The sequence below is a fragment of the Podarcis muralis genome, chromosome 4 (assembly GCF_964188315.1).
Source record: "Podarcis muralis chromosome 4, rPodMur119.hap1.1, whole genome shotgun sequence".
Classification (NCBI taxonomy): domain Eukaryota; kingdom Metazoa; phylum Chordata; class Lepidosauria; order Squamata; family Lacertidae; genus Podarcis; species Podarcis muralis.
Window position 1 is genome coordinate 7,281,458 of NC_135658.1, and position 23,422 is coordinate 7,304,879.

The following is a 23,422-nucleotide window of genomic DNA, read 5'->3' on the forward strand; positions in this document are numbered from 1 at the left end:
CCCTTCCCGGCTAGCTTTTATAAGCCACGATGGGCAAGGATCAAGGAGACAGGTGGTTGGTCTCACTCGTCCAAGCAGCCTGTCCACATCCTCAGAGGTAACAGATTGGAATTGATCCCACGCAACTTGACTAGACAGGGCTCTAGCACTCTCCCGCCCTGGCCCTGCTCCCACAGTGGAGTCTACCTCTTCCTGACTCTGAGCGACTTTGTCTGCAAAAAACTTTGCAAAATCATTGCAGGAGATCATGTGGCCCATACTGGGCCCCGATGTAGCAGGTGGTTCTGCTATATTGTGAACCACCTGAAAAAGTCTCCTGCTGCTGTTTTCTGCAGATGCAATAGAGGCGGCCAAGAAAGTCTTCTTCGCCGTTGCTACTGCCACTTGGTAGGCTCGGCATTGAGCTCTAACCCGTGTCCGGTCAGCTTCAGAATGAGTTATCCGCCACCAGCACTCGAGCCGTCTCAGCGATTGTTTCATTGCCCTCAGATCCGTGGAAAACCACAGGGCTGTCCAGGCTCCATGCAATTGAAGAGGGCGCTTCGGAGCCAAACAGTCAACAGCCCTGGTTAACTCCACATTCCAGCGGGCCACCAGGGAACCAGCTGAAAGGCCATCAACATGGGATAAAGCATCCCCTACCACTCTCTGGAAACCATTTGGATCCATTAAGTGGCGGGGGTGGACCATCTGAATCGGTCCCACCTCCCTGTAGAGTGGAAGGGTCGCGGAGAAGTCCAGTTGCACCAGGAAGTGATCTGACCATGGCACTGCAACCCCCCCTCCCCGCCCACAAGGCCATAGCTGTCAACTTACAGATTTGAAAATAAGGGACCAGCAGCCTTGAAAATAAGGGACCTGCAGCCTCACCTGTTCCAGGCACTCCAGTCTTCCTGTCCTCCTGCAGTCTGGTCAAACTCATGCTGGGTAGCTTCGAGAACACTGTCCAACCAACTTTGTAACCAGAGGTTCAACTGAATTGAATCTGAATCACATGCACCACAAGGCCTATGCAGCCTCAACTTAAGATGACTCCGCAGCCTGGCTTTGCACAGTAAAGTTTGCAGCAGCACGTGCAACAAAATGGCGTCCAGCATTCAAAAACACCCTCAGCTTGCATTAACTAGCCACACACAAGGCATGCAAGCTCCGCCCCCCAGTCGTTCTTAGACTTCTTATTGGGTGAGCAACACAGCCAAGCAGCACAGTTGGAGCCTCCCTCCTCCCTGGTGGGAAGGGAGGGAGGGAGAGGAGCTGCTTCCTTTGAAATTTAAGGGGCATCATTTAAGGGACATCTATCAATAAGGGACAGCAGCGGGACATGGCGCTGGAATAAGGGACTGTCCCTTCAAATAAGGGACACTTGACAGCTATGCACAAGGCCTGGGTTGCTGTATAAGAGAAACCTGGTGGGCAAGCAACTGCAAGGACAGGCCCATCTGCTTCATCCAACTAAGTCTCTGTTACACATGCCAGATCAAGTCCTTCATCCATGATCAAGTCATTGCACAGCACAGGGTATCTCTTGCTGATTCTAGTATCCGTCCAGTCAGGACCAGACCTGGAGGCAGGGATAGTCCTCCAACAACGACTAAACCTGTCTCCTCTGTAATGACATGGTCTGCTCTTAGCGTAACTCCTCCTCCTACCCGTGATCACTGAGATCGGTTGTCCCAGTGCATCCCCCCCATGGAACATGCCCCAGCTATTTTGTGGGCTGGGACCCACTCCCTGGCAGCCCTGACCCCTCCCCTTAAGAACAAAATAAAACCCTTAAAGAAAAGAAAGAACCCACAATAAAACAATACAAACAAAAAACAGTAAAAATTACAATCAAAATCAAACAAATTCCTGAGCCCAACCAAACATCCACCCTACCCCCCACAAAAAAGTAATCAAAAGGGAAAAAGAAAATTTTAAAAACATTTTAAAAAGAACATTGCGCCGCTCCGAGTCCTCCTGGCCAGCAGGAGCAGCAGCAGCAACTGTTCTTATGAGGCTTCAGGCCCTGCCCTGGGCCAGGTGGTGAGTGGCAGGAGCAGGGCCCTCAGGCACTCACACAGCGGAGTTGTTTCAATAGGATTGCTTTGCTGCACATTTTAATTCTGGATGCTTATTTTATTCTAAGTTTTAATTATGGGTATTCGTCTTTGTGCAAATAGGTGGTACTCCACCTTGTGTTTTCCAAGTCATTCTACCTACACAAGCATTCCAGTTTGCCTGATGGAAGGGTCCACTTTCTCCTCTCCTTGTGAGCTGTTCTGGGGAGTTCCCCCCCCCCCAATGCCCTAGAGCCAAATTCCAGGGGTTAATGGGGGCATGGAGAGGGGTAGGAATAGGGGGCAGGCCCCATTTTGCAGCCAATGGGGCTGGTTAGGTTAATCCAGGCCACTATTTGTCCTCATTTGTCCACTTCTTAGAAATCAATCTGAGCATTCAGTGATCAATCTAGAAATAAAATAAGCCTGTTTTGAATGGCCATCTGTCTTGGATGATCGAGCAGAGATTCCTGCATTGCAGGGGGTCTCCTGGCTCTGAGAGACAAGCAGGGAGGGGGGCTTCTGGCATCCTTATCCTGACTCACCTCTGCCTCTCAACCTTCCTCTCCCACTCGCCTCCTTCCTCTTCTGCCTCTGATTCTGCACTGCATTCTGCCACAGAGTCTCCCAGATCACTAAGCCCTGTAACCCCTTCAGCTTCTGACACCTCCTCTTCCCAGGCTTCTCCCTCTTCTCCCTCTGACCACCCATGCTTCTTCTACCTCTACTCCTTCGGCTCTCAGCCATCTTCCCTTCTTGGTTCCCCGGCTGCATCCTCGCACCATTCCTCTGTGCCCAACCAGTCCATCCCTCGGCCTCTGTCCCCACAAGGCAGCTTCCCCTGACCTGATCTCGTTCCACACCCGCTGCTTCTCTTCTGTCCCCATGAAAAGACGGATCAGGAAGTCTTGCCGGCATCATTCTGTCACCTGCAAGAAAGAAAAGGTAAACAGGACGCCAGGAGTGCCTGCTTCTCTCACAGGTGAAACAGGGCATCTCTAACTGCAGATGGGCCTTTGGGAAATCCTTACCTACTGAGAGCATTTGGACGTTTGTGCCCATTTCATATGTTTGTGGTGCAGAAATACATCTCCCCTCCTCTGGACCCTTCTTCCCAACTGTATCTCCACAAAACAAGATGAAAACAACTCACAGATGAGTTGGAAAACCAACAGAATGAGACCAAACGGAGAAAAACCACCTTCCTCCTTACCCTGTGGCCTCTCTCTGGTGTCCAACGGAGGCCTCTCTGCCTCACAGGAATCCAGGTCCATTTCTGCAAAGAGATCCTTTCCCTGAAAAAGAAACAAGGATTCAAAACACAGAATGGGGAGAAAGGCTGTGAGATCTCATTCCATGGATGCTTTCCCATAAAACGGATGGGCCATCAGCAGACCATTATAGGATGTTCTCTGTCCTGTTTGGAGCCCCTTGGGAGTATCCAGAGGGAAGTCTCTCTCACCTGCTTTCTCTCCTCTGCCTGACTCAGGAGGAAACCTTCGGCCAGGGCCACCGCCTGGGAACTGGTCTCCGCTCTGCATTCCCTCACCCAGCTCTCCATCTCCGGGGGAAGGACAGCCAGGAACTGCTCCAAGATCACCAGGTCCAGCATCTCAGCTTTCGTGTGCCTTTCTGGCTTCAGCCACTGATGGTCAAGGTGGTAGAGTTGTCTGCAAGCTTCTCGGGGTCCTTTGGCCTCCTGGCAGCAGAATTGCCTCACCTGCTGGCTCTGCACCTCTGAGCATAGAGTGTCCTCCTCACCCAGGATCTTCTGCACTGGGTTTTCCCAGAATCTCCCACTGCTCCCAGTTTGGCTGGCATAGCTTCTTCCTTCCTCAGGGCCAGCTGAATCTTGCTCATCCATCTATGCTCTCAGGAAGCCTTTGAGAGATCGGAAGGAACCCTTTGGTCTTCTGCCAAGTTCTGCCCTTCTAAATGAGAAGCTGTAGCAAATCCTACAAAGCAAATACATTGTTCTGTTACAAAATTTTTGGGACAGGAAAAGAAATATTTCCCTGAGGAAGCATGGATGAGTCTTGCTGGGAACCAGGGCTGGACTGCACCGCATCCCAGACCGTGAGCTATTTTTTTGAAAAGAAAGAGGAGGAAGAGGAGGAGAAATAAATCTCTAGCCTTCTAGCAATGCAAAATGTGGAGGCAACTGAAGGGATTTCTGGGAGATTAATCAACCTGGTTTCTGCTGCCTTCCAGTCGATGCATGAAGTCAGAACCGACTGAGAAGGGAGTCATTTGTATTTTCTGTTAACGGATGCTTGGCTCTAGTGGGGGTCCTCAGGAATTGCACCCCCCCCCCCCCCACTCTCCTGCTTCTGTCTCCTTTTCTTGTACTTGGACTCTCTGCCGCTATCCAAACAGACTCCTGGGGTGGGGTCCCTTTTTCTTTGCTCTGAGGGCCAGGTATGTATCTGACCAATCCCCTGAGGGCCAAGTGGGCAGGGCCAAAAACATCTCCCTTGAAATTTAGGCGGGTAATTTATTATTATTATTCTGATAGATAGCTTAACAAACACACAGCCATTGATGCCAAGGTGAGTAGCAGTGCCCATTTCCGGCTGCTTTGCCAGCAACAATCCCTTTGGGACAGAGAGGATGTGGTCCTGGGATGCCATGCTCTGGGTGCGAGGGGATTGCTGCAGTGGCCTCCGTGGGGAGCTGCCCTTGGAGATGACTGGGAAACTGGTCTGCAATGCAGCAGTCAGACTAGGGGCTGGGATCCCTCTCTTTGTTCCTGGCCTTTCTTCCCCACTTTACCTTCCTATCGCCCCGTTGTTCTTTGGGGGCGGGCTAGTCCACCTCCTCGTCCAGCTTTGGAAAACCATTTGCACATGTTTCCTTTGTTGTGCAATGAGGCTGAGCGATGTCACACAGAGTTAAAGTCCCAGGGACTCCTTTCTTTAAAGAAGGGAGATCTTTTCTGAAGGGGGGGCGGAGGGCCAGATGAGTTTGGGATCCTCTGATCTCCAAGAAGGAGAGCGTGGCAGACCTGGCCCCTCCCTGATCAGGCCCCCCAGGCATCCTCCCCAGCTGCAGCCCTGGGACCCCCCCCGTCTCCCCACTGCACCCTCTGGGGGGAGAGAGAGGAGACTCACCAGATCCCAGGAGGGACAGCGAGGCAGCCCTTGCAGGAGAGACCCCCCCTTGCTTCCTGGCCTCTCTAGGAAGGCAGATCACTTCCCTTTAACCCTTGCCAAGCCGAGTCCTCCCTCGCTCTGCCCTCTCTCGCTTGGCAGAACCTCAGATTCTTATTATTTCTTATGGATTTCGGGGGGGCAGCTGCCCCCCCAGCTACGCCCATGCCCAGATATCCTTTTGGGGGTGAGGCTCTTGGCTGGACTCTGAGCATCTCCCTCCCTTGGCCAGAAACCAGAGGAAGAGCTTGCAGGGAAAAGGGCTTTGCAGGAGGCAAGGAAGCTCTTCCTAGAATTCAGGAGTGGAGAGATAGGAGGGGATCCCAGGGTCATCTAGTCCAACCCCCAGCAATGCAGGAATCTCAGCTAAAGCATCCATGGCAGATGGCCATCCGATCTCTCCTGAGAAACCTCCAAGGAAGGAGAGTCCACCACCTCCCAAGGGAGACCTTTCCCCTGCCAAAATGAGTAATAATGAGTAATAAATTAAATGAGTAAATGAGTAATACTTTCTTAGGCATGCTTTTTATGCTAATATACAAAGTATGCCATTTCCCTTTCCAGAAATGCTTAATTGCTAATTCAATGGACTGAAAATGGATGGTGGTTGTTATTATGTTTAGGGAAGCTTTTAATATTTGATGGACTATTGTATTTTATTATTTTGTTGGAAGCCACCCAGAGTGGCAGGGGAAAACCATGGGTATAAATATATAATAGAGAAGCAAGATCTGTTTGGGAGTTGATGCTGTGAGCCCCTCCGTCCTACACTCCGGTTGTATATGTGAGTAAATAAAACTAGATATCATAAAGACAACACAGTCTCCGCTGACTTTCATTCCAAGGAAACCGAAGATGGAGAAGCGCCTGGGACCCCTGGAATCTCACCCCTCAGAGACTGGGGTAGTTTGCAAATACAAACACACGTACAATAATTTGTGCCTGTGTTCCTAATAGATAACTAAGTGTGAAGAGCATGTCATGTGCTTCAGCAACAGCCCTCCTGGAAATAAGGAAATGCAACCCCCATTGCTGGTTGACTCAAAAGAGCAACAAGGGAATCTGCTCTGGTCTCCCATGAGGTCTGTGGGGCCCTTAAGTAAGAGGAGCCATTGCTTTTCTTTCTTTTCCTTTTTTAAAAAAATAACTTAATTAAAGAAATTTTAACATAATCAAACATTCAAATTAACACCCCGCCCCCATGCGACTTCCCCCAACTTCCCTTCCTGGTTTAGAACACCTCTGTTTCTTTTGCTTATAAATTTGTATTCCTTATATATTAAAATGAAGGTTATAACATTTGTCTCTTCCTTCTCATTTTTACCTTATAACTGCCTTTTCTGTTTGTATTTGTCCATTGTAAGTGTATCACTCAAATCCTGCCAGTGAGTTCAGTTCTATGCATTGTTTTTGTATATACATCTTAAAAGGTTCCCAATCTTTTAAAAAGTCATTATTGTCCTTATCTTTAAGTCTCTCAGTTAGCTTCGCCATTTCAGCCTATTCCATCAACTTTTTTGCCAGTGTTCTTTCGCTGGTATTTTGTCGCTTTTCCATCTTTGAGCTAGTAAAATTCTGGCCGCTGTTGTCGCATACATGAATAGATTTTTCTTATCTTTTGGTAACATACCTAAAATGCCTAATAAATACCTAATAAAAACGCTTCTGGTCTTTTAACAAAGGTTATCTTAAACATTTTTTTCATTTCATTATAGATCATCTCCCAATAGGTGGAGCCAGGTGGGCCCAGGTCCAGGTGAGGGGGGGGGTTGCCATGGTGACAAGGACCACAGACTTGCAGGCGGCCATTTTGGGTTAGCAGTGAGGCGAGTGGAGGAGAGAGCAGTTGCTGGCAGTTGACGGAGGACAAGGCGAGGCAATCAGTGGATTCTTATTTTATCAGTTTCTTATTTCATTTATTACTTGTTTTTCTCTTCCTGAAGATGTGCCACAGGCTTTCTTCATCCAGCAAAGGTGAGTATTGGAGGAAACGAGTAGGGAGAGCATAGCTGTCAACGTTTCCCTTTTTTGAAGGGAAATTCCCTTATTCTGAATAGGATTCCTCGCAAGGAAAGGGAAAAGTTGACAGCTATGAGGGAGAGGATCCCAAAGACCTCATCCCCGCTGCCAGGACTCTCAGTTGTGAGGAACTGACAGCCTGACTTTTGCTGGAGCCAGAACAAGATCTCTTGCTCCGGGTGATGCAGAGCTGCCAGGCAGCTGCCCTGAGACTCCTCTATAATTAATAATAATAATAATAATAATAATAATAATAATAAAAATAATAAATTTTATTTATATCCCGCCCTCCCCAGCCGAAGCCGGGCTCAGGGCGGCTAACAACAATAAAACAGCACAACAGTACAACACAACACTCTAAAATCATTCACTATAAAATTAATTCAAATCAAACCGATGGCAACCATTGGGCCAGAGCTCTGCAAAGATTGCCGAGGAGGGAGTCAGGCTGTGCCCTGGCCAAAGGCCTGGTGGAACAGCTCTGTCTTGCAGGCCCTGCGGAAAGATGTCAAGTCCTGCAGGGCCCTGGTCTCTTGGGACAGAGCGTTCCACCAAGTCGGGGCCACAGCTGAAAAAGCCCTGGCTCTGGTTGAGGCCAGCCTAACTTCTCTGTGGCCTGGGACCTTCAAGATGTTTTTATTTGAGGACCGTAAGTTCCTCTGTGGGGCATACCAGGAGAGGCGGTCCCGTAGGTACGAGGGTCCTAGGCCGTATAGGGCTTTAAAGGTTAAAACCAGCACCTTAAACCTGACCCTGTATTCCACCGGGAGCCAGTGCAGCTGGTATAGCACCAGGTGAATGTGATCCCGCAGCAAGGACCCCGTAAGGAGTCTCGCCGCGGCATTCTGCACCCGCTGGAGTTTCTGGGTCAGTCTCTCTTTTTTTAAAATAATTTTTATTAACAAACCAATCAAATCACATTAATTCCAAATTATACCAATACATAATAAACGCCAAATATTTCCAAATATTTAGCCGAATTTTAAATTTTTGTTGGGGGTACCCATGCTTCAAGCTCAGAAAGCTCTCATATTTCTGCTGCTTTGATGTTCACAGTTCTATCTTTCCATCTCTTTGTTATTATCCTTTACAAATTGTCTTCCAATCTTCTTGTTGTTATCGTTTTTTGTCCCCCCCCTTTCTTTATAACCTCTGAGAGTCTCCACAAGCAAGTTGAAACAAACATTGTTGTAGTCCTGTGTGGATTTTAACATTAATCCAAAGGTCCTGTTTGAACGGCAGGTGCCATTTCAGCATTTCCCGTAAAATACAGTCTAAGCGTCTGCTCATTAACTTTCCCAGACCTGTTGCTCCAACATCAGTCTTTTCAGGGGAGTTCTTGCCAGAACAAACGTAGAATTCAGATATAATAGCAAAGCCGTGGCTTCCTCCCCCTCTTGACCGTAAATCCTGCAACAAAGCCTGTCTCAATTCCTTTCCAGATCTTCCACAAAACAAAGCCTCTGGTTAATAATTCATTTCCACACAGTTTATTATTCCATCTCATTTGCTATCGGTTGTGCGACGGTTCTTCTTAGGGAGGGGTTGTTAGGTAAATCACACAGAGAAAAAAAGAAAAGTTTCCCCCCTCCTTTCCGCTCCATTTCACATACCGACATAGCTGTGCTTCTTTGATGTAGTCTTCTTTTGATGTAGTTTTCTGTTCAATCCAACCCGTCACTCAGCTTATCAGAGGTCGATTCAATTAGCAATCAATACTCCCTTTCTTTCGCTTGAAGCATGTGCATTTACTCTTCTCCAATTGTTAATCTTGAGTCATGCAACTAGGGTCGCGATCAGAAGCAGCGTCCAGGAGAGCCAAAAACTCACACAAGGGCTTTCCGTCCAGTGCCCTCACCCCCTCCTTTTTTCAAACTCAAGGGTGATTTATAGGCATCCGCGGACGAGGCAGCGTTTTCCCATTCTCCCTGGGAAAAGCCAGGAGGCTAATTACTCCCATATTACCCTCTTAATTACCTTGTGTGAGCCAGAGAGATGGTATTGTTGGCCATCTTCCAATGTGCCCCTAGCGCGCCCCCCCCCCCCCCGTTTCTGGGTCAGTCTCAAGGGCAGCCCCACGTAGAGCGAGTTACAATAATCCAGTATGGAGGTGACCGTCACGTGGATCACAGTGGCTAGGTCAGGGCGAGAGAGGTAAGGAGCTTACACCCACCCTTCAGGTGTCCAAGCACCCGACAGCAGAGGCTGTTCTGGGGAGGGACCCCCATGGAGAGGTGGGGGAGGGAGGGGAGGGGCTTTGGGGAGGACCCTGCCGGCTTAGGGCATGGGGTTGCCAATTCCATAAAGGAGCTGACTTTTGTTGTCAACAAAAATTGCCCTTTTCCCTTGTGGGATATCCAAGAGCCCATATAGAGTCTTTACATAGGTTCCCTATTGGTAGGAGAAGATAACAGAGGCCAACCAGAGAATACTGAGAAGCAAAGCAGCTCGCAATCCTGACTTTATTGAACTGTTGCAACAGGGTGCTCCCCTCACACGCAGGAAAGGAGGACCCAGAATCAAGGTGTGTCCGCCCTTATATAGACATTTTAAATTGCTCACCTTGGAGTCAAAGACCACTCCCAGAAACATCATACATGTATCACAGAAGGGGTGTAACCTAAGACCATCTCTCAGATATATCATACCTACATCACAGAAAAGGTGGTCTAAAACAGAAATTTGAATGTTGTTTTTCTCCTGTCGTTGTTTATCTCCTGTCTGGCAGGTTACTTGACTGGATTGCCTGGGGAGCCTGGCCATTCTTTTGTAGTGATAAATACTTAGCTCCTGGGCCAGGTCACAGGCTCACACCCTATTCATATCTTAAATGCGCCCTTAAGACAGGATTTGTGAGGAAAGAAACAATGGGGAGGTTTCCCACTTTGACCTTGCAGAGAAAACATTTGCTCAGTTTAGGAGTCAAAATGGTTCCAGGTCGGTCTTCCTGTGCTGATCTATGTACATGCTTGGTTGGTACGCTTATGAACATTACCATATATCTAAGACCTCAAAATTCCTATCACACTTTCCTCCTCTGCTCTCTTCCAGGACATCTTGGGGCACTTTGAGTGCTTCAGGGATCAATCCCTGACCCTGACCCTGGCCTTGGAGGTCCTCCTCCAGCTGAGGTGAATGGGGTCTTTGGGATGGACAGGGTGGGGGGCAGAACTCCAGGGGGAGCTCTGGGTGGGGAAGAGCAAGCAGGAAGGAGAAGGGGACAAGGGAGACTCAGAGGAGGCAGCGTCTAACCCTCTCCCCTTCATCTCTGCAGCATCATGAGACCCCAATTTCTTTTCTTCTTGTTTAATTGTTTTATTCACATATCAATAGATTTTATTGCGTTAGCCGTGTGGCCATAGCATGATATACATAGAAATAACAACATAAAATGGGGGTGGGGAGATAAAGGTAGATATCGTCCTGGGCGAGTACTTAAAGAAAGGGAAAAAAGAAAAAGAAAAAAGGGGGGGATAACAAAAGGGACAGGGGATTTAAAACATCGAGTGACAGATAGTACAAAAACAGAAAGACAAAAAACTGCTGAGGCTGGCGGAGGATCATTAAAGGGTCCTTCGGCTCCTCAGATTTGTCCTAGCTCCATTATCCTTGTATAATAAGGCTACTTGGAACTTTGTTCGGTTGTGCGGCATATCGACTGCAGCTGTGGTGTTAAAGAAGAAGTTAGTGCCGCTTTCCTCTTCATCACACTGAGCAGGAAGTTAGCTCCCATCTTGGTAATCCAACAATCAGAATCCTGCAAAAGAAGGGACACTATCCAGGGCTGGATTGGGAGATGAAGCTTGTTCATGAGAGGAGTTAAAAACCGAGATCTTTCATCTGTCCAGTTGGGACAGAAGAGCATTACATGTTCCATAGTCTCCAGAGCCGTGTCATTACAGGTGCATGTTCTATTTGCGATGGGAACTCTGGAATAACGACCCGACAGAACTGCTGTAGGAAAACAGTTGAGACGGGCACAGGTAAAGGCCCTTCGCTTAGCCTCCGAAGAAATTGTGAAGCAGTATAGAGGGATCCCTTCAGGGGGTGGAATAGCTAGGGCTAGGCCTGAACACGGCCCTCTTGCATGGGCAGCTGTATTAGAGAAGTCAAGTTGCTGTAGCTTCTTTTTAATTGGAGGTAGGGCCGCCGGACTGATACACTCTAAGTTAAGAACAGTTTTGCAATTCAGATTGAGAAAAGAGCGGAGTTTGAGGTTAATTGTAGTTTTCCAGGGGGAATTATGAATATCTCTTAGGATCAGATTGGAAAAACCACCTCTAATTCGAGCATCCGATGCTAATAGGTGGGAGCTATAGGAAATGGCTCGACTCCATGCTCGTTCTACAATTGAGGGCTGGGCGAACTCAAGTCGTAGGGCTGCACCTGAGACACATCTCGGGACGCCGGAAAGAGATCTCAGAAACATATGAAGTGGGCGATCCAAGTTACCTGATATTGCTGTAGTCCATACTTCACAGCCATATAATAATTTAGGGACAACTTTGGCATTAAATATTTGAATTGCTGCTGGAAGGTGTTTGCTGCCCATATTCACATATTCACATATTCACATAATGTACATTCTTTACAACAAAGCACTTCAGATCCAGAATAAAATCATTTATAACAAAACCTTAAGCCTCCTGTTTTCATTTACACTGATCTTCTCTCCAACACCTTTCTTGCTGTTTCTTCCCTTGTTTTCATTCCTTATTTTAAATCTCCTCAGTCCTGTACAATCTTTAACAATTTCAGTTTCAATTAATACCTTCATCTCCCTCCCCCTAAACCCGATGCATGGGAGACTTGGAGGAGGCAGCGTCTAACCCTCTCCCCTTCATCTCTGCAGCAACATGAGACCCCAATTTCAGCTGCGATATGGGAAGTGTGATCCTGCACAGGACCATGGAGGCAGTTCTTGGGGGCGCAGAAAAGGATGGCGACAGAGAGGTATGTCCTCTGTCTTGACTTCCCTTCATTACAGCTCTTTCTTCTTCACACAGTTACGGAAATTACCGGGGGGGGGGGGGGACATCTTTAAAGTTAAATATTACAAATATTATGCCTGAATGTATCCTTTCAACTTGACAGCTCAGGGAAGTTACCTAGCTTTAAAAATAATATAAAATCATCTCCTTTGCCAGTTTCCTCCATTCCAAAGCTATTTTCCCCTTGAAAAAGGACTTCAGGAAGTTCCCAGAGGTGACAATTGCTGGGCTCATTGTTAGCCAAAGGAAGCCAAATCTCATCACCTGACTCGCCTCAGGCTCCAGACATGCAAAGGAACTTCTATTGTACTTTTGGGTGGTGGGTAAGGTAAAGGTAAAGGTACCCCTGCCCGTACGGGCCAGTCTTGACAGACTCTGGGGTTGTGCGCCCATCTCACTCTAGAGGCCAGGGGCCAGCGCTGTCCGGAGACACTTCCGGGTCACGTGGCCAGCGTGACAAAGCTGCATCTGGCTAGCCAGCGCAGCACACGGAAACGCCGTTTACCTTCCCGCCAGTAAGCGGTCCCTATTTATCTACTTGCACTCAGGGACGCGGACTTATAAAAAATATTGGGGGGGCCCGGGAAAGCTCATGAATAATAAATAAGCTCATGAATATGCAAATAAAGTGGCTCCGGCCCTAAATAGGGCAAGCCACGCCCCCCAGCCAGCCAATCGGCTGGCTGGGAGGTGTGGCCAGTCGGGATTCCCCTGTTCTCGCGGGGGCCAGGAGGAAGGAAATTCCCCCCGGCAGTGCCTTGGCAGTGGCGGTGGTGCTGCGAAGCAGCGAGGCAGGAGCCCCCGCCCCCGGGGATTCCCTAATCTCGCGGGGGACGGCCGGGGCTCTCCGACTAGGGCGCGCGGCTGGCTGGCTGGCTGGCGAGGGAGCAGGTGGGGAGGAGGCGGGGGACGGCGGCGGCGCTCTGCTGGAAGGGCGCCCGAGATTATTGGGGGGGCTGAGCCCCCCAAAAAAATTTTTTGAGGGGGCTCGAGCCCCCTCAGGCCCCATGGAGTCGGCGCCTATGCTTGCACTTAAGAGTGCTTTCGAACTGCTAGGTTGGCAGGCATTGGGACCAAGCAATGGGAGCGCACCCCGCCACGGGGATTCGAACCGCCGACCTTTTGATTGGCAAGCCCTAGGCGCTGAGGCTTTTACCCACAGCGCCACCTGTGTCCCTTGGGTGGTGGGTACTTAAGACATATTTGTCCATGCTAATCTTATCCCCGAGTCTTGCCCTGCCATGTCTGCTTATGCTAATCTTGTACCAAGGACTTGTCTGGACATGTTTGCCAAGGTTAACCCCTCCCCTTTTGTGACATGTCGATGATGTAGCAATGATGCTGTACGAACTGTATTCTGGGATATGGTGGGAAAGTTTTAAAAGTCTTTGTCACCCCATCCTCGGGGTTCAAATTTGCTCTTTGAACCTATTGTGCAATAAACTTTGGTCTACAGCTATTTGCTGCGGTTCGCTGGACTCCTTCTTTTATTCCGCAGGGACCTGCGAGCTCTGCCCGACGAGCTGGGTGACTGAGCAGCCTCACACCTAGATTTTCCATAACATTACACTTGCAAAATTTAACCCAGCACTCCCTTCTCTCTTTTCCCACAGGCACTTCAAGCACTTGCTGTGGGGTCTCCTTCTGGAAGCCCCCAATGCTGCCACCCTCCTCCAGCTGCTCAGCGTCAGTGTCCTGATGGCATCAGGAATGGTTTTAGCCCCCCCCCCCCTTACTCAACGGACTTTGCCATTTCTGGGACACGGAGTCCCCTGTCCCGTTTGGCTCCCGTTTTTGAAGTCATGTTGGAAATGCACTAAACAAAAAAAATTCCTTCCAGTAGCACCTTAAAGACCAACTAAGTTAGTTCTTGGTATGAGCTTTCGTGTGCATGCACACTTCTTCAGATACACTGAAACAGAAGTTGCCAGATCCTTCTATATAGTGAGAAGGTGGGGAGGGGTATTACTCAGAAGGGTGGTGGGAATGGGTGATTGGCAGATAGCTGTGATGAGCCTGTTGGCGGCTCTTAACGACTGCAGTAGGTCTTACAGGAAAAAGCAAGGGGTGAGAAGGTGAAAAATGGCTTTGTCATGTATAATGAGATAAGAATCCAATGTCTTTGTTCAGACCAGGTCTCTCCATGGTTTTAAGTTTCGTAATGAGTTGCAAAAACTTAAAACCAGAAACTTAAAACCATGGAGAGACCTGAAAAAAATGTTGAAATATACATTTATAAAGAAACCAGAGGCCTTTCTTCTTGGAATAACAGGTTCGGAATTGCCCAAGAAAGATGTTAATTTATTTTTGTATGCCACAACTGCGGCTCGTATTTTGTTAGCTAAAAAGTGGAAAACTCAAGAATTACCAACAGTAGAAGAATGGCAGATAAAGATGATGGATTTTATGGAGCTAGCAGATCTAACCGGAAGAGTCCGCGACCAGAAGGAGGAGGAACACCATGAAGAATGGAAGAAATTTAATGATTATTTAGCTAAATTTGTTAAGCTAAAATAATTGGAAATAGCTTCCAGATACTTAATGGGTTTAGGATTGTATTTATGTTAACTGATAAAATAATATGTCTAATACAAGAAGGAGAAGACTTAAAGATGTTAATGTTTAATTTAAAGGGTATTAAAATTGGGATTTGGAAAACCGTTATAAGGATATGCAATGAAATTCAACTAAGGGGAAACGAGGAAGTCGTTTTACAAAGTAAATAACTGTTATTTTCAGTAAGGTTATGATTTATGTTTGTTATGTTTTGTTTGTTTTGTGGTTTTGTTTGTTGTTGATATTATAAAAACTAATAAAATTTTTGTTTAAAAAAAGAGAGATAGAAAACTGTACATAAATGAAGACACTCACAGGACTGGAATAAAACTCATAACGTTTATTGTAAACATTTGGTTAGACCACAAGATGTAATGCTATAATAAGGAATGTATGTCTAAAGTATAATACAATTTTTTTTAAAGGAATTATAGACATTTATAGAATGTATATATAGTAATCACGCTTAAGTAAGAGCAATGTGGAGAAGCCGGAAGAGGGGTGGAGGGAAGTTAATTCGGATAAGATATAGATTGAAAGGAGAATAATATTATTATTGTGTTTACGACATTTGGGAAAAAATAATAAAAATTATTGGGGGGGGGGAGAAAACAGAAATTGGCCCTTGTGGGCTGCCCCCCAACTTGCTCAGTGCTCAGGCCCTTTAGCCTGCCCTCCTCTCCAAAGCCGGCCGGCCGATGGACGCTTCAGGCCAGCCCAAAGTGGAGCAGCAGCCTTTTCCAAGCGTGGAGAAAGAGTTTATTCTCCACATCAATGAAGGACGTGGCCAGGCATCTGGGGGTGGAGCTTTCTTTGTCTTGATCTGCGACCTTTCTTTTGCAGTGGTACCTCTGGTTAAGTACTTACTTCGTTCCGGAGGTCCGTTCTTAACCTGAAACTGTTCTTAACCTGAAGCACCACTTTAGCTAATGGGGCCTCCTGCTTCCTGAGCACGATTTCTGTTCTCATCCTGAAGCAAAGTTCTTAACCTGAGGTACTATTTCTGGGTTAGCGGAGTCTGTAACCTGAAGCATCTGTAGCCTGAGGTACCACTGTATTAGAGTTTTCTCCCGGAAACAGCAGCTCTGGTGCCTGTGAAAATGAGGGATCTTGGATCCTATATTAATCCTGCCCTGTAATTGTTTTGGAAATATGTTTTCCCTCTTGTCGAACTAAATGCAGATTTTAGAATGCCATATGTCATCTGCCATTGTTACAACTGATTGTGGGGTATTTTTTATTATTATTAAAAAACCCTTATTTTTCAGCACTTCTTAGGTAAAAGTAAAGGGACCCCTGACCATTAGGTCCAGTTGTGGCCGATTCTGGGGTTGCGGTGCTCATCTCGCTTTATTGGCCGAGGGAGCCGGCGTACAGCCAGCATGACTAAGCCGCTTCTGGCGAACCAGAGCAGCGCACGGAAACGCCGTTTACCTTCCCGCCAGAGTGGTACCTATTGATCTACTTGCACTTTGACATGCTTTCAAACTGCTAGGTTGGCAGGAGCTCATCCCGTTGCAGGGATTCGAACCGCTGACCTTCTGATAGGCTTTTTATTTATCTACTAGCACTTCATGCTTTCGAACTGCTAAGTTGGCAGGAGCAGGGACCAAGCAACAGGAGCTCACCCCGTCACGGGGATTCGAACCGCCGACCTTCTGATCGGCAAGTCCTAGGCTCTGTGGTTTAACCCACAGCACCACCCGCGTCCCACTTCAGCACTTCTAAACCCCCCGTATTGCAGACCCACCTTGTGACCCCTTATATTACAAACGCAGGGACAGGAAGCAGAGACTGGCAGAATCACTAGAACTTTAGTGACTTTCCTTTAGGCCAATGCGGAAACTCCAAATGGTGACCCTGCTCTGGGAAGATGTTCCTGTCTGTCTGCTTCAATAGGCAGGATGGGGTTGGCCCAAGACCAAAACTTGCAGCCTTCATGGTTCAGGAGTGCCAGGGACTCCGTGGTGGGGGCAGTGGGGGCCGCTTTGGCCCAGACTGGCCCCTGACTCTGAGACACTCTTTCCTCCCGCAGGACCTTCAAGGCTGCGCCCTTGGGGGAAGTACCGGCCAGCAACATTTCTGAACTGCTGGCCTTTGCGCAGAGATTCCCCTACCTCAGAATAAGTAGCTCTCCTTCCTGTATTCATTTCTTTGGTTGCTTCCATCACTCCCGAGAGCACACCCCCAAACAACTTTCAACACAGATGATGCAGTATGTGTCCCTGGGTAGCATGATGAGGCCAGAGGCTTTCCTGCCCCCTTTCCTGATGCTGCCCTTCCACCTCTGCCCAGGAGGCTGTGGGGCCCAAGGAGGTCCTCTGGGGCAAGGGATTGGGTCCAAACCAGGGGGAGGCCCATCCATCCTGGCTTGGGGCTGCTTCTGTGCTCTCTTGAAGCCATCCAAGGTGGGTTTTGTGGTGTCATCTGACCCAGATTTTTCTTTCCTCTTCAGAACATAATACAGGTGAAACTCGGAAAATTAGAATATCGTGGAAAAGTTCATTTATTTTAATAATTCAACTTAAAAGGTGAAACTAATATATGAGATAGACTTATATAACCCTGGCTGCCCTGTTGCCTCCCTGGGTCCATCAGGGAGCCACAAGCAAGGCTGCATCTAGACTGCAACCCCACACACAGAGCACAGAAGACAAAATTCATCTGCCTCACAATTTGGTTTTAATTAGAAACAAACAAGCATTTGAGTCTCTGTCCAGAGAGCCCAGGAAATTATCTGGTCACCAAGACCCCCCCCCCCCCCGCAGCACTTTTCAAAAGCTGGAGAAACAAAGACACAGAAGAACACTTCTACAAGGAGAACGTTTTATTAACTTAACACTTTATTCAACTAAACCCACTTCATAATCCAGACACAAAAAAATACTTCCAACAGAATCAAAGTGCAAATTTTCAGTCCATATTGATAATACACCCATTGTCTCTTAGGCAGAAAAGCACATCTGAAATGAAAGAAGGGTAATGAAAAGCTTGCCTGGTACCAGTCTTTAGATTCAGTTGAAGGGCAGTCCAAGATGGTGACTACCCCGGTTAAAGCAACAGTCCTGAAAATGAAGTCAAGTAGGATACATAAAAAGGAAGCTGGAGGTTGGGCTGGGCAGGTGCTAAGTGCATCACCTCCTTCCAAGCTAAGGGGGCTACCAAACGAAGGCAGGCACAGTAAGGGGCGAAGCCTCGCTTTGCTTTTTGTACTCCGTGTTTTGTACTACACACACCCTGTCTTGTGGGAAGGGTACACCTATGTAAACTTAGGACATGCGCATCTTTCAGAACAAAACAAAAAGAAGAGACATGGAATCTTAACAGTTGTAAGAATCACACCCTCAACTCCTACCATTCCAGCTTTTGAGTGGCAGATAACGCTGCAAGGTCCCAGAGGGAACACACAAGGTCTCTCACTATGGCACATAAGATGTGTATTTCCAATAAAGGGCAAAACACGCTCTCTCTCTCTCTCTCTCTCTCTCTCTCTCTCTCTCTCTATATATATATATATATATATATTCTTGAAGCCTCTCAACAGTTTGGAGCTTTGAGAAAAGAGGAAGAGGGTGGTGCCACATTATAGCTTGGCATGTTGCTGGGTTGGGACAGCCAAACAAGTATTCCAACCGAGTCTCATCTCAGTTGGCATTCCTGCTGCACTTGGGCTGTCTGCAATAAAAAGCCCAGAAGAAGCGGTACACATTTCTGAAAAGTCTCAGTACACACTGAACAAAAATTATGAAGGAAGGTCTTGCTTTGAGTCAAACATCTATGGACTATGAATGGTCATGCCCCACCTGCAAAAAACTGAATTATCTTCACACTGATCAACAGAATGCTTTATGGCCTTAAGTTCTACACAAGCTCCAGTGCTTGTTTGCGCAAGCGCACATTGCAGAGCATGACTCCCCATGCCCTGAAAGCATCCTTAAGTGAGATGAAATTGGATGCAGTGAGGCACAGGTGAGCTACGAAGCTCCATTCGCCAGAACCAATGTGTCAGTCAAAGAGACTCATCTCCGCTTGACCAATTATTGCAGTGATTCTCCCTATTTGGCCTAGGAGAGTTCAGCTCCCCAAGATGTTGCTGGGCTCCCTCTCAGCGCAAATCACAGCTGCTCAGGCAGCAGTCAAGGCTGAAAGACATGCAGGAGACTTGTAAACCTGGCACAGGGAGTGGCAGGAGCTGGAAGAAACTGAGGCAGGGAACTGGATGTGCCCTGCCAGTTTCGAAAGGTTCTTTCAACACACTCTGTTGGCATGAGGACTTAAAAACTTACTGAGTGTGATTTGGAGCTCCAAGTATACAGAGCCCACTATAGAACTGGACTCTGCTGATAATGGAAAAAATCGTGCTTGCATGTGCGGGGCTTCTTCTTTATGGGGTGTGATTCATCAAGTGCAAGGCTGCACCAGAAAGGGAGTCTTCTCCATAATAAAAATGAGACCAGATTTTAGGCTCTTCCTTTGAGGTTGATATTGCAAGGGAAAGTCTGTTCTCTCCCTCACCTATTCCCAAAACAGTGGTTGCCATTTATTGTCGTAACAGACGATTAAGACGATGAAGACCATTAAGACGTTTTCTTATTGGATAGGAAAGGGGACCTTTTCTCAAAAGCATGCTCAAGTAAACCAAGTAGCCAAAGTGAATTATAAATATTCTCAACTAGCAAACTTCGTGTGTGTGTGTGTGTGTGTGTGTGTGTGTGTGTGTGTGTTGCTTTTTCAAAGCCTGCATTTTAAGCTGCAAACCTATACTCTTTTAGCTTGGAGTAAGTCCCACTGTATTCAATGAGATTTACTTCTGAGGAGACATGCACAGAGACCATGCTACAGAATTTCAGGAGACGAAAGTGCTTTCAGCAAATCATTTCAAGATTTGAAAGAGCAAAACAACAAACCACCCCCCACCTTAACAAATCATCATACAACAACCTGGTGATATCGCTCCACACCAACATCTTAGAAGGGAAGAGGCATCTTAAACAAACCACAGTGTGTTTCTGAAGTGGTTTCAAATACTTTTGCCTGTCATGCCACATTATAAATGTTCCTGGCATCAGTCAAGAGAAACCCCACAGGGAAGGAGGGTGGGAGCAGAAGGCCAAAGGACCTCCATGTTGCTCATTGGTGAGGTAAGAGGAGGAGGTGATCTTTCACAGTTAAGAAAAGCAGGGAAGAGAAGAAAAAGAAACTTCCCCCAATGGAATAGGATGGATTTTCAAGCTTTGTGAACAATTGGGGGGAAAAACAAAAACCACCGATAGCAGCGGTTCCAGCAGAAATAATCAAATCCTTAACAAGTCAGCTTTCTCAGGACACTAAACAAAACTGGAGCCATAGCCCTCTTTCCCATACATTTTGGGGGTAGGGAGTATATGCTCCCTCTCTCTTAAACTCTTGTCCCAGGACAGAATCAATCCGATAGTGATCCCTAAGCTACTCACCCCATCATGTGAATAGGGAGGACCTAGGCTGCCGCCTCTGCTATCCTCTCTACAAGTAGAAAACTTGTCAATAAACATGTTGCGTTGTTCTTCCATGACTTATGTTTGTTCAAACTAAACCAGAGAAAGAGGGTTCTTTCCCCCCAAATCAGCAAAGGATTCAGAAAGAGCCTCTTAAGGCCTGCTCTCTCTGTTCCAAACAGCAACACTTTTAACGAGATGGGAATTGGATTCTTAAAGGATGACAAAACTCCCACGAGGCAAACATTTGCCCCCACTGTCTTTGGATGCCTTCTGGCACGTAGGTTGGGGCAGCTCTGTCGCTTTAATTGCCCCCTCGTAATTTCTCCTCGCTACGCTGCAGCACTTTCAAATATACAGTAAATGAAAAAGAAAACAAAGAGTAAAAAATAAAATAAAAAGGAAGGTTTTTTGGCATTCAATACATTTCACTCAGATATATACGAACAACCTGGAAGGCATTTAAGCATTAAATAATAAAAATAATAAATAAATATTGCATGTAAATCAATGGCAAAACACAACAGGAATACGCACGGGACGAGTTCCTGGTGGATTTTGCCCCAAAAGCCTCGTGCAATACAAGCAAGTTCCTGCTGTCCACATACATTCAGATACCACGGAGGTACTTTGTTATGCCACAGAGCAAAAGCTTCAGTTGGCATCAATCCCCCTCTTTCCCCCCAAAACCCCCAACCCAGATGTACAAGAAATGGAGTTTCTTGTCCCTGTGGCCTAAAGCTGGGTCATCAGGACAGAAGTCACCTGCACCACCTTATCAGATCCAACTCACAAAGGGAGTAAGGAGAAAGAGGAGGACAAAGTCAAGCAACAGTGGCAAAGCTATATCAGCTGGGCTACCGAAACTCAGCTTTTCCAGAAGAAAAAAATCTGCTTGGAAACTTTGGTAGTGCCAGATGGGGAAACGGATGGGACTTCTCCCTCTTTCAAATATATACTTGATCAATTTAACCAAGTGGCAATATGTCTAGTTCTGAGGTGGCAAAGCTGTGTCTGGGCTGTACCATTTCGCATTGCAGCTTGGAGGCTCCAATGACCAAATGCTCCATTTGGGCCTGGGTCAAGCAAGATCTGTGGTCAGGCAAAGAATCATGGATACAGAGAGACAACAGGACTGCTTGAGGTCCCCCAATTATATAATTGCAGACAATGAGAGATATGTTGCGGCCCCGGCAGTATACCTCTACTTTCTCACATCAAGAAACACAAGAAGGGCTTTTAATCTAGCCAGAAGCTCGGCCTTGCCCTCGCCAGTTTTGGAAGGAACAGTTGGAAAAGTCTTGCCCCACCCTCCAGCCCTCTCTGGGAGCCTTTCCATGACTTTGAGAACAGCAGAACCAGCTGGGAAGAGAGGCGTTCAGGGATATTAAAAAAAAAAAATAAATATTAGTTGTGTGTCTCTGTTTCTCCATTTGACCCTTTTACATGGTTTTGTAGGCTTTGTGGTATTTTACGCATTGCGATTTGGTGTTATCTTTATTGATTATAGATTAGTAATTCTTTGTTGTAACTGATAGGTGCAAACTGCTTAGTTATTATTCGCTGATGCTTTACTGTTTACTCTTAGATTTGGATGGATTATTGAATATTGCTTTATTTGATGTAGGTTGTTTATTTTAAAGATACTGCGACTTTAAAATAGTGGCAGGGGCAAAGCTGGTATGTCTAGACTAGAAGGATTTCTAATGGTGGCAGGTGAAGGCAAAGCAGGCACAGCAATGATCAATTTTGTATCCCCTTGAGCCAAGAGGTCTGCATTCTGTCTTGCTTCCTAACTTCCAAGAAGCCCAGTAGGCAGTCCGAGGGCCAAAAGAGGAATGAGGTGGTCCATCATACATGCTTTGGCCCCAGGGCTAGATAGCTACACCTCATATGATATAGCTTGCCACTACTGCTTAACTGTCGAGTAAACTTCAGCAAATACACAGACAGATAAGAATACAATGCACAAAGAGCACCTTTCAAAAGAAGAGATTTAAAGAGCTGGAACCTTTATGACTTCTAAACAACTTCTGCACTAGAAAACCCGAAGTACTGAATTCTACTGAACAGACTGATTTTTTAAAAAAAGGTAAGACTCAACAGTACAGTAAAGATACCTACACTCAAAACAGCTACGAGGAAGCAGGGCCATTCTGCCAGCCCGATATGATCATCCAGGCCAGCTGCCAAGGGACTGAGCAAGTTGAAGACTTCAGATACCCAACACTGGTTTACTACAAGGCGGCAGCCAGGAAAGCATTTATTTCGTTTTTGAGGTGCGGCGGTAGAGGAAGTCCCTTTCACCAATCACTCCTGGCAAATTTGCCAGAAACTGCTCAGCCCTTTCCTTTCGGCTTGATGGATCCATGTGGGAGCCCAAAGCTGTCTGGTAATCTGCTTCTCATTTTGGAAAGAAAGCTGACAAAATGATACTGCTTCCATATAAATATGCTGGCTAAGGAACATATATATCTATATATAAAACACACACACACAGAGGCATTCATATATATATATAGTATATATATAAATGCAAACAGGAGTTATCATCTTGGTTCCTTTGTTCCACATTACGCAGTGCATGGAGTGACTGCTATCACAGCCAATGGCAGCAGCAGCAGCAGGAGGAAGGCTACACCGAACGCCAGATCAGTCCATTCTTACTAGGCTCCAGAAAATTCTCAATCAGGGCATCAATGAGGTTCTGTAGATCCTCTTCCAGGAAGACCGTGTCGCTAAAAGGGAAGAGGAGTCAGAGGTTATTAAGATACCCCTCCACAATCCAAAATGCCAACTCACATTCTAAAAAGAAACGTTCTATCAGACTTCCATTCATTTTCTTCATGCCAAAGCTACTCTGCTGTCATAGAATCACAGAACTATAGAGTTGGAAGGGACTAGGGTCATCTAGTCCAAACCCCTGCAATGCAGAAATCTTTTGCCCAATCCACAACTCTGAGATTAAGAGTTTCATGCTCTAGCTTTCAGAAGACCATGCACGCTCTGCCTGGCTGGAGAGATAAGTGGCTTGCAGAGATCAAGTGAGAAGTTAGGAAGGCAACTGCACAGCCTGCCTCCAATGGCAAAGGGTCTCTCCTGCTTGTACATTTCCACTAGCTTCAGCAAAAAAAGTGTCAGTTCAGGCACATGTCTTATATGCCATGAGTGGTGGGCTGAATAGGAGAGACACA

The 23,422-nt window shown here is 46.8% G+C and overlaps 2 protein-coding genes and 1 long non-coding RNA gene across 4 annotated transcripts in view; 1 reads left to right on the forward strand and 2 right to left on the reverse strand.

The window, feature by feature from the left end:
- Nucleotides 1-4,908, reverse strand: part of LOC114595276 (uncharacterized) — a 38,913-nt gene extending 34,005 nt beyond the window's left edge. Inside the window, exons 1-4 of the mRNA XM_077928078.1 lie at nucleotides 4,812-4,908; nucleotides 3,502-3,994; nucleotides 3,253-3,334; nucleotides 2,886-3,163 (exon numbers count right to left, since the gene is read on the reverse strand). Of these exons, the coding sequence (XP_077784204.1) occupies nucleotides 2,886-3,163; nucleotides 3,253-3,334; nucleotides 3,502-3,903 (762 nt within the window). The 5' untranslated portion in view covers nucleotides 3,904-3,994; nucleotides 4,812-4,908. The remainder of the gene's footprint in view (nucleotides 1-2,885; nucleotides 3,164-3,252; nucleotides 3,335-3,501; nucleotides 3,995-4,811) is intronic.
- Nucleotides 1-15,522, forward strand: part of LOC114595519 (uncharacterized) — a 128,508-nt gene extending 112,986 nt beyond the window's left edge. The window contains exons 1-3 of one of the 2 annotated variants that reach the window (XR_003706292.2): nucleotides 5,751-7,162; nucleotides 12,060-12,160; nucleotides 13,812-15,522. This is a non-coding gene — a long non-coding RNA (uncharacterized LOC114595519). Of the gene's footprint in view, nucleotides 1-5,750; nucleotides 7,163-12,059; nucleotides 12,161-13,811 lie in introns of those variants that run through there. The other variant, XR_013392750.1, reaches the window with a different exon arrangement.
- Nucleotides 15,523-17,563: 2,041 nt separating this feature from the next.
- The window catches only part of PGM2L1 (phosphoglucomutase 2 like 1), a 45,065-nt gene continuing 39,206 nt past the window's right edge, over nucleotides 17,564-23,422 (reverse strand). The window contains exon 14 of the mRNA XM_028725816.2: nucleotides 17,564-22,966. Coding sequence (XP_028581649.2) covers nucleotides 22,864-22,966 — 103 coding nt within the window. The 3' untranslated portion in view covers nucleotides 17,564-22,863. The remainder of the gene's footprint in view (nucleotides 22,967-23,422) is intronic.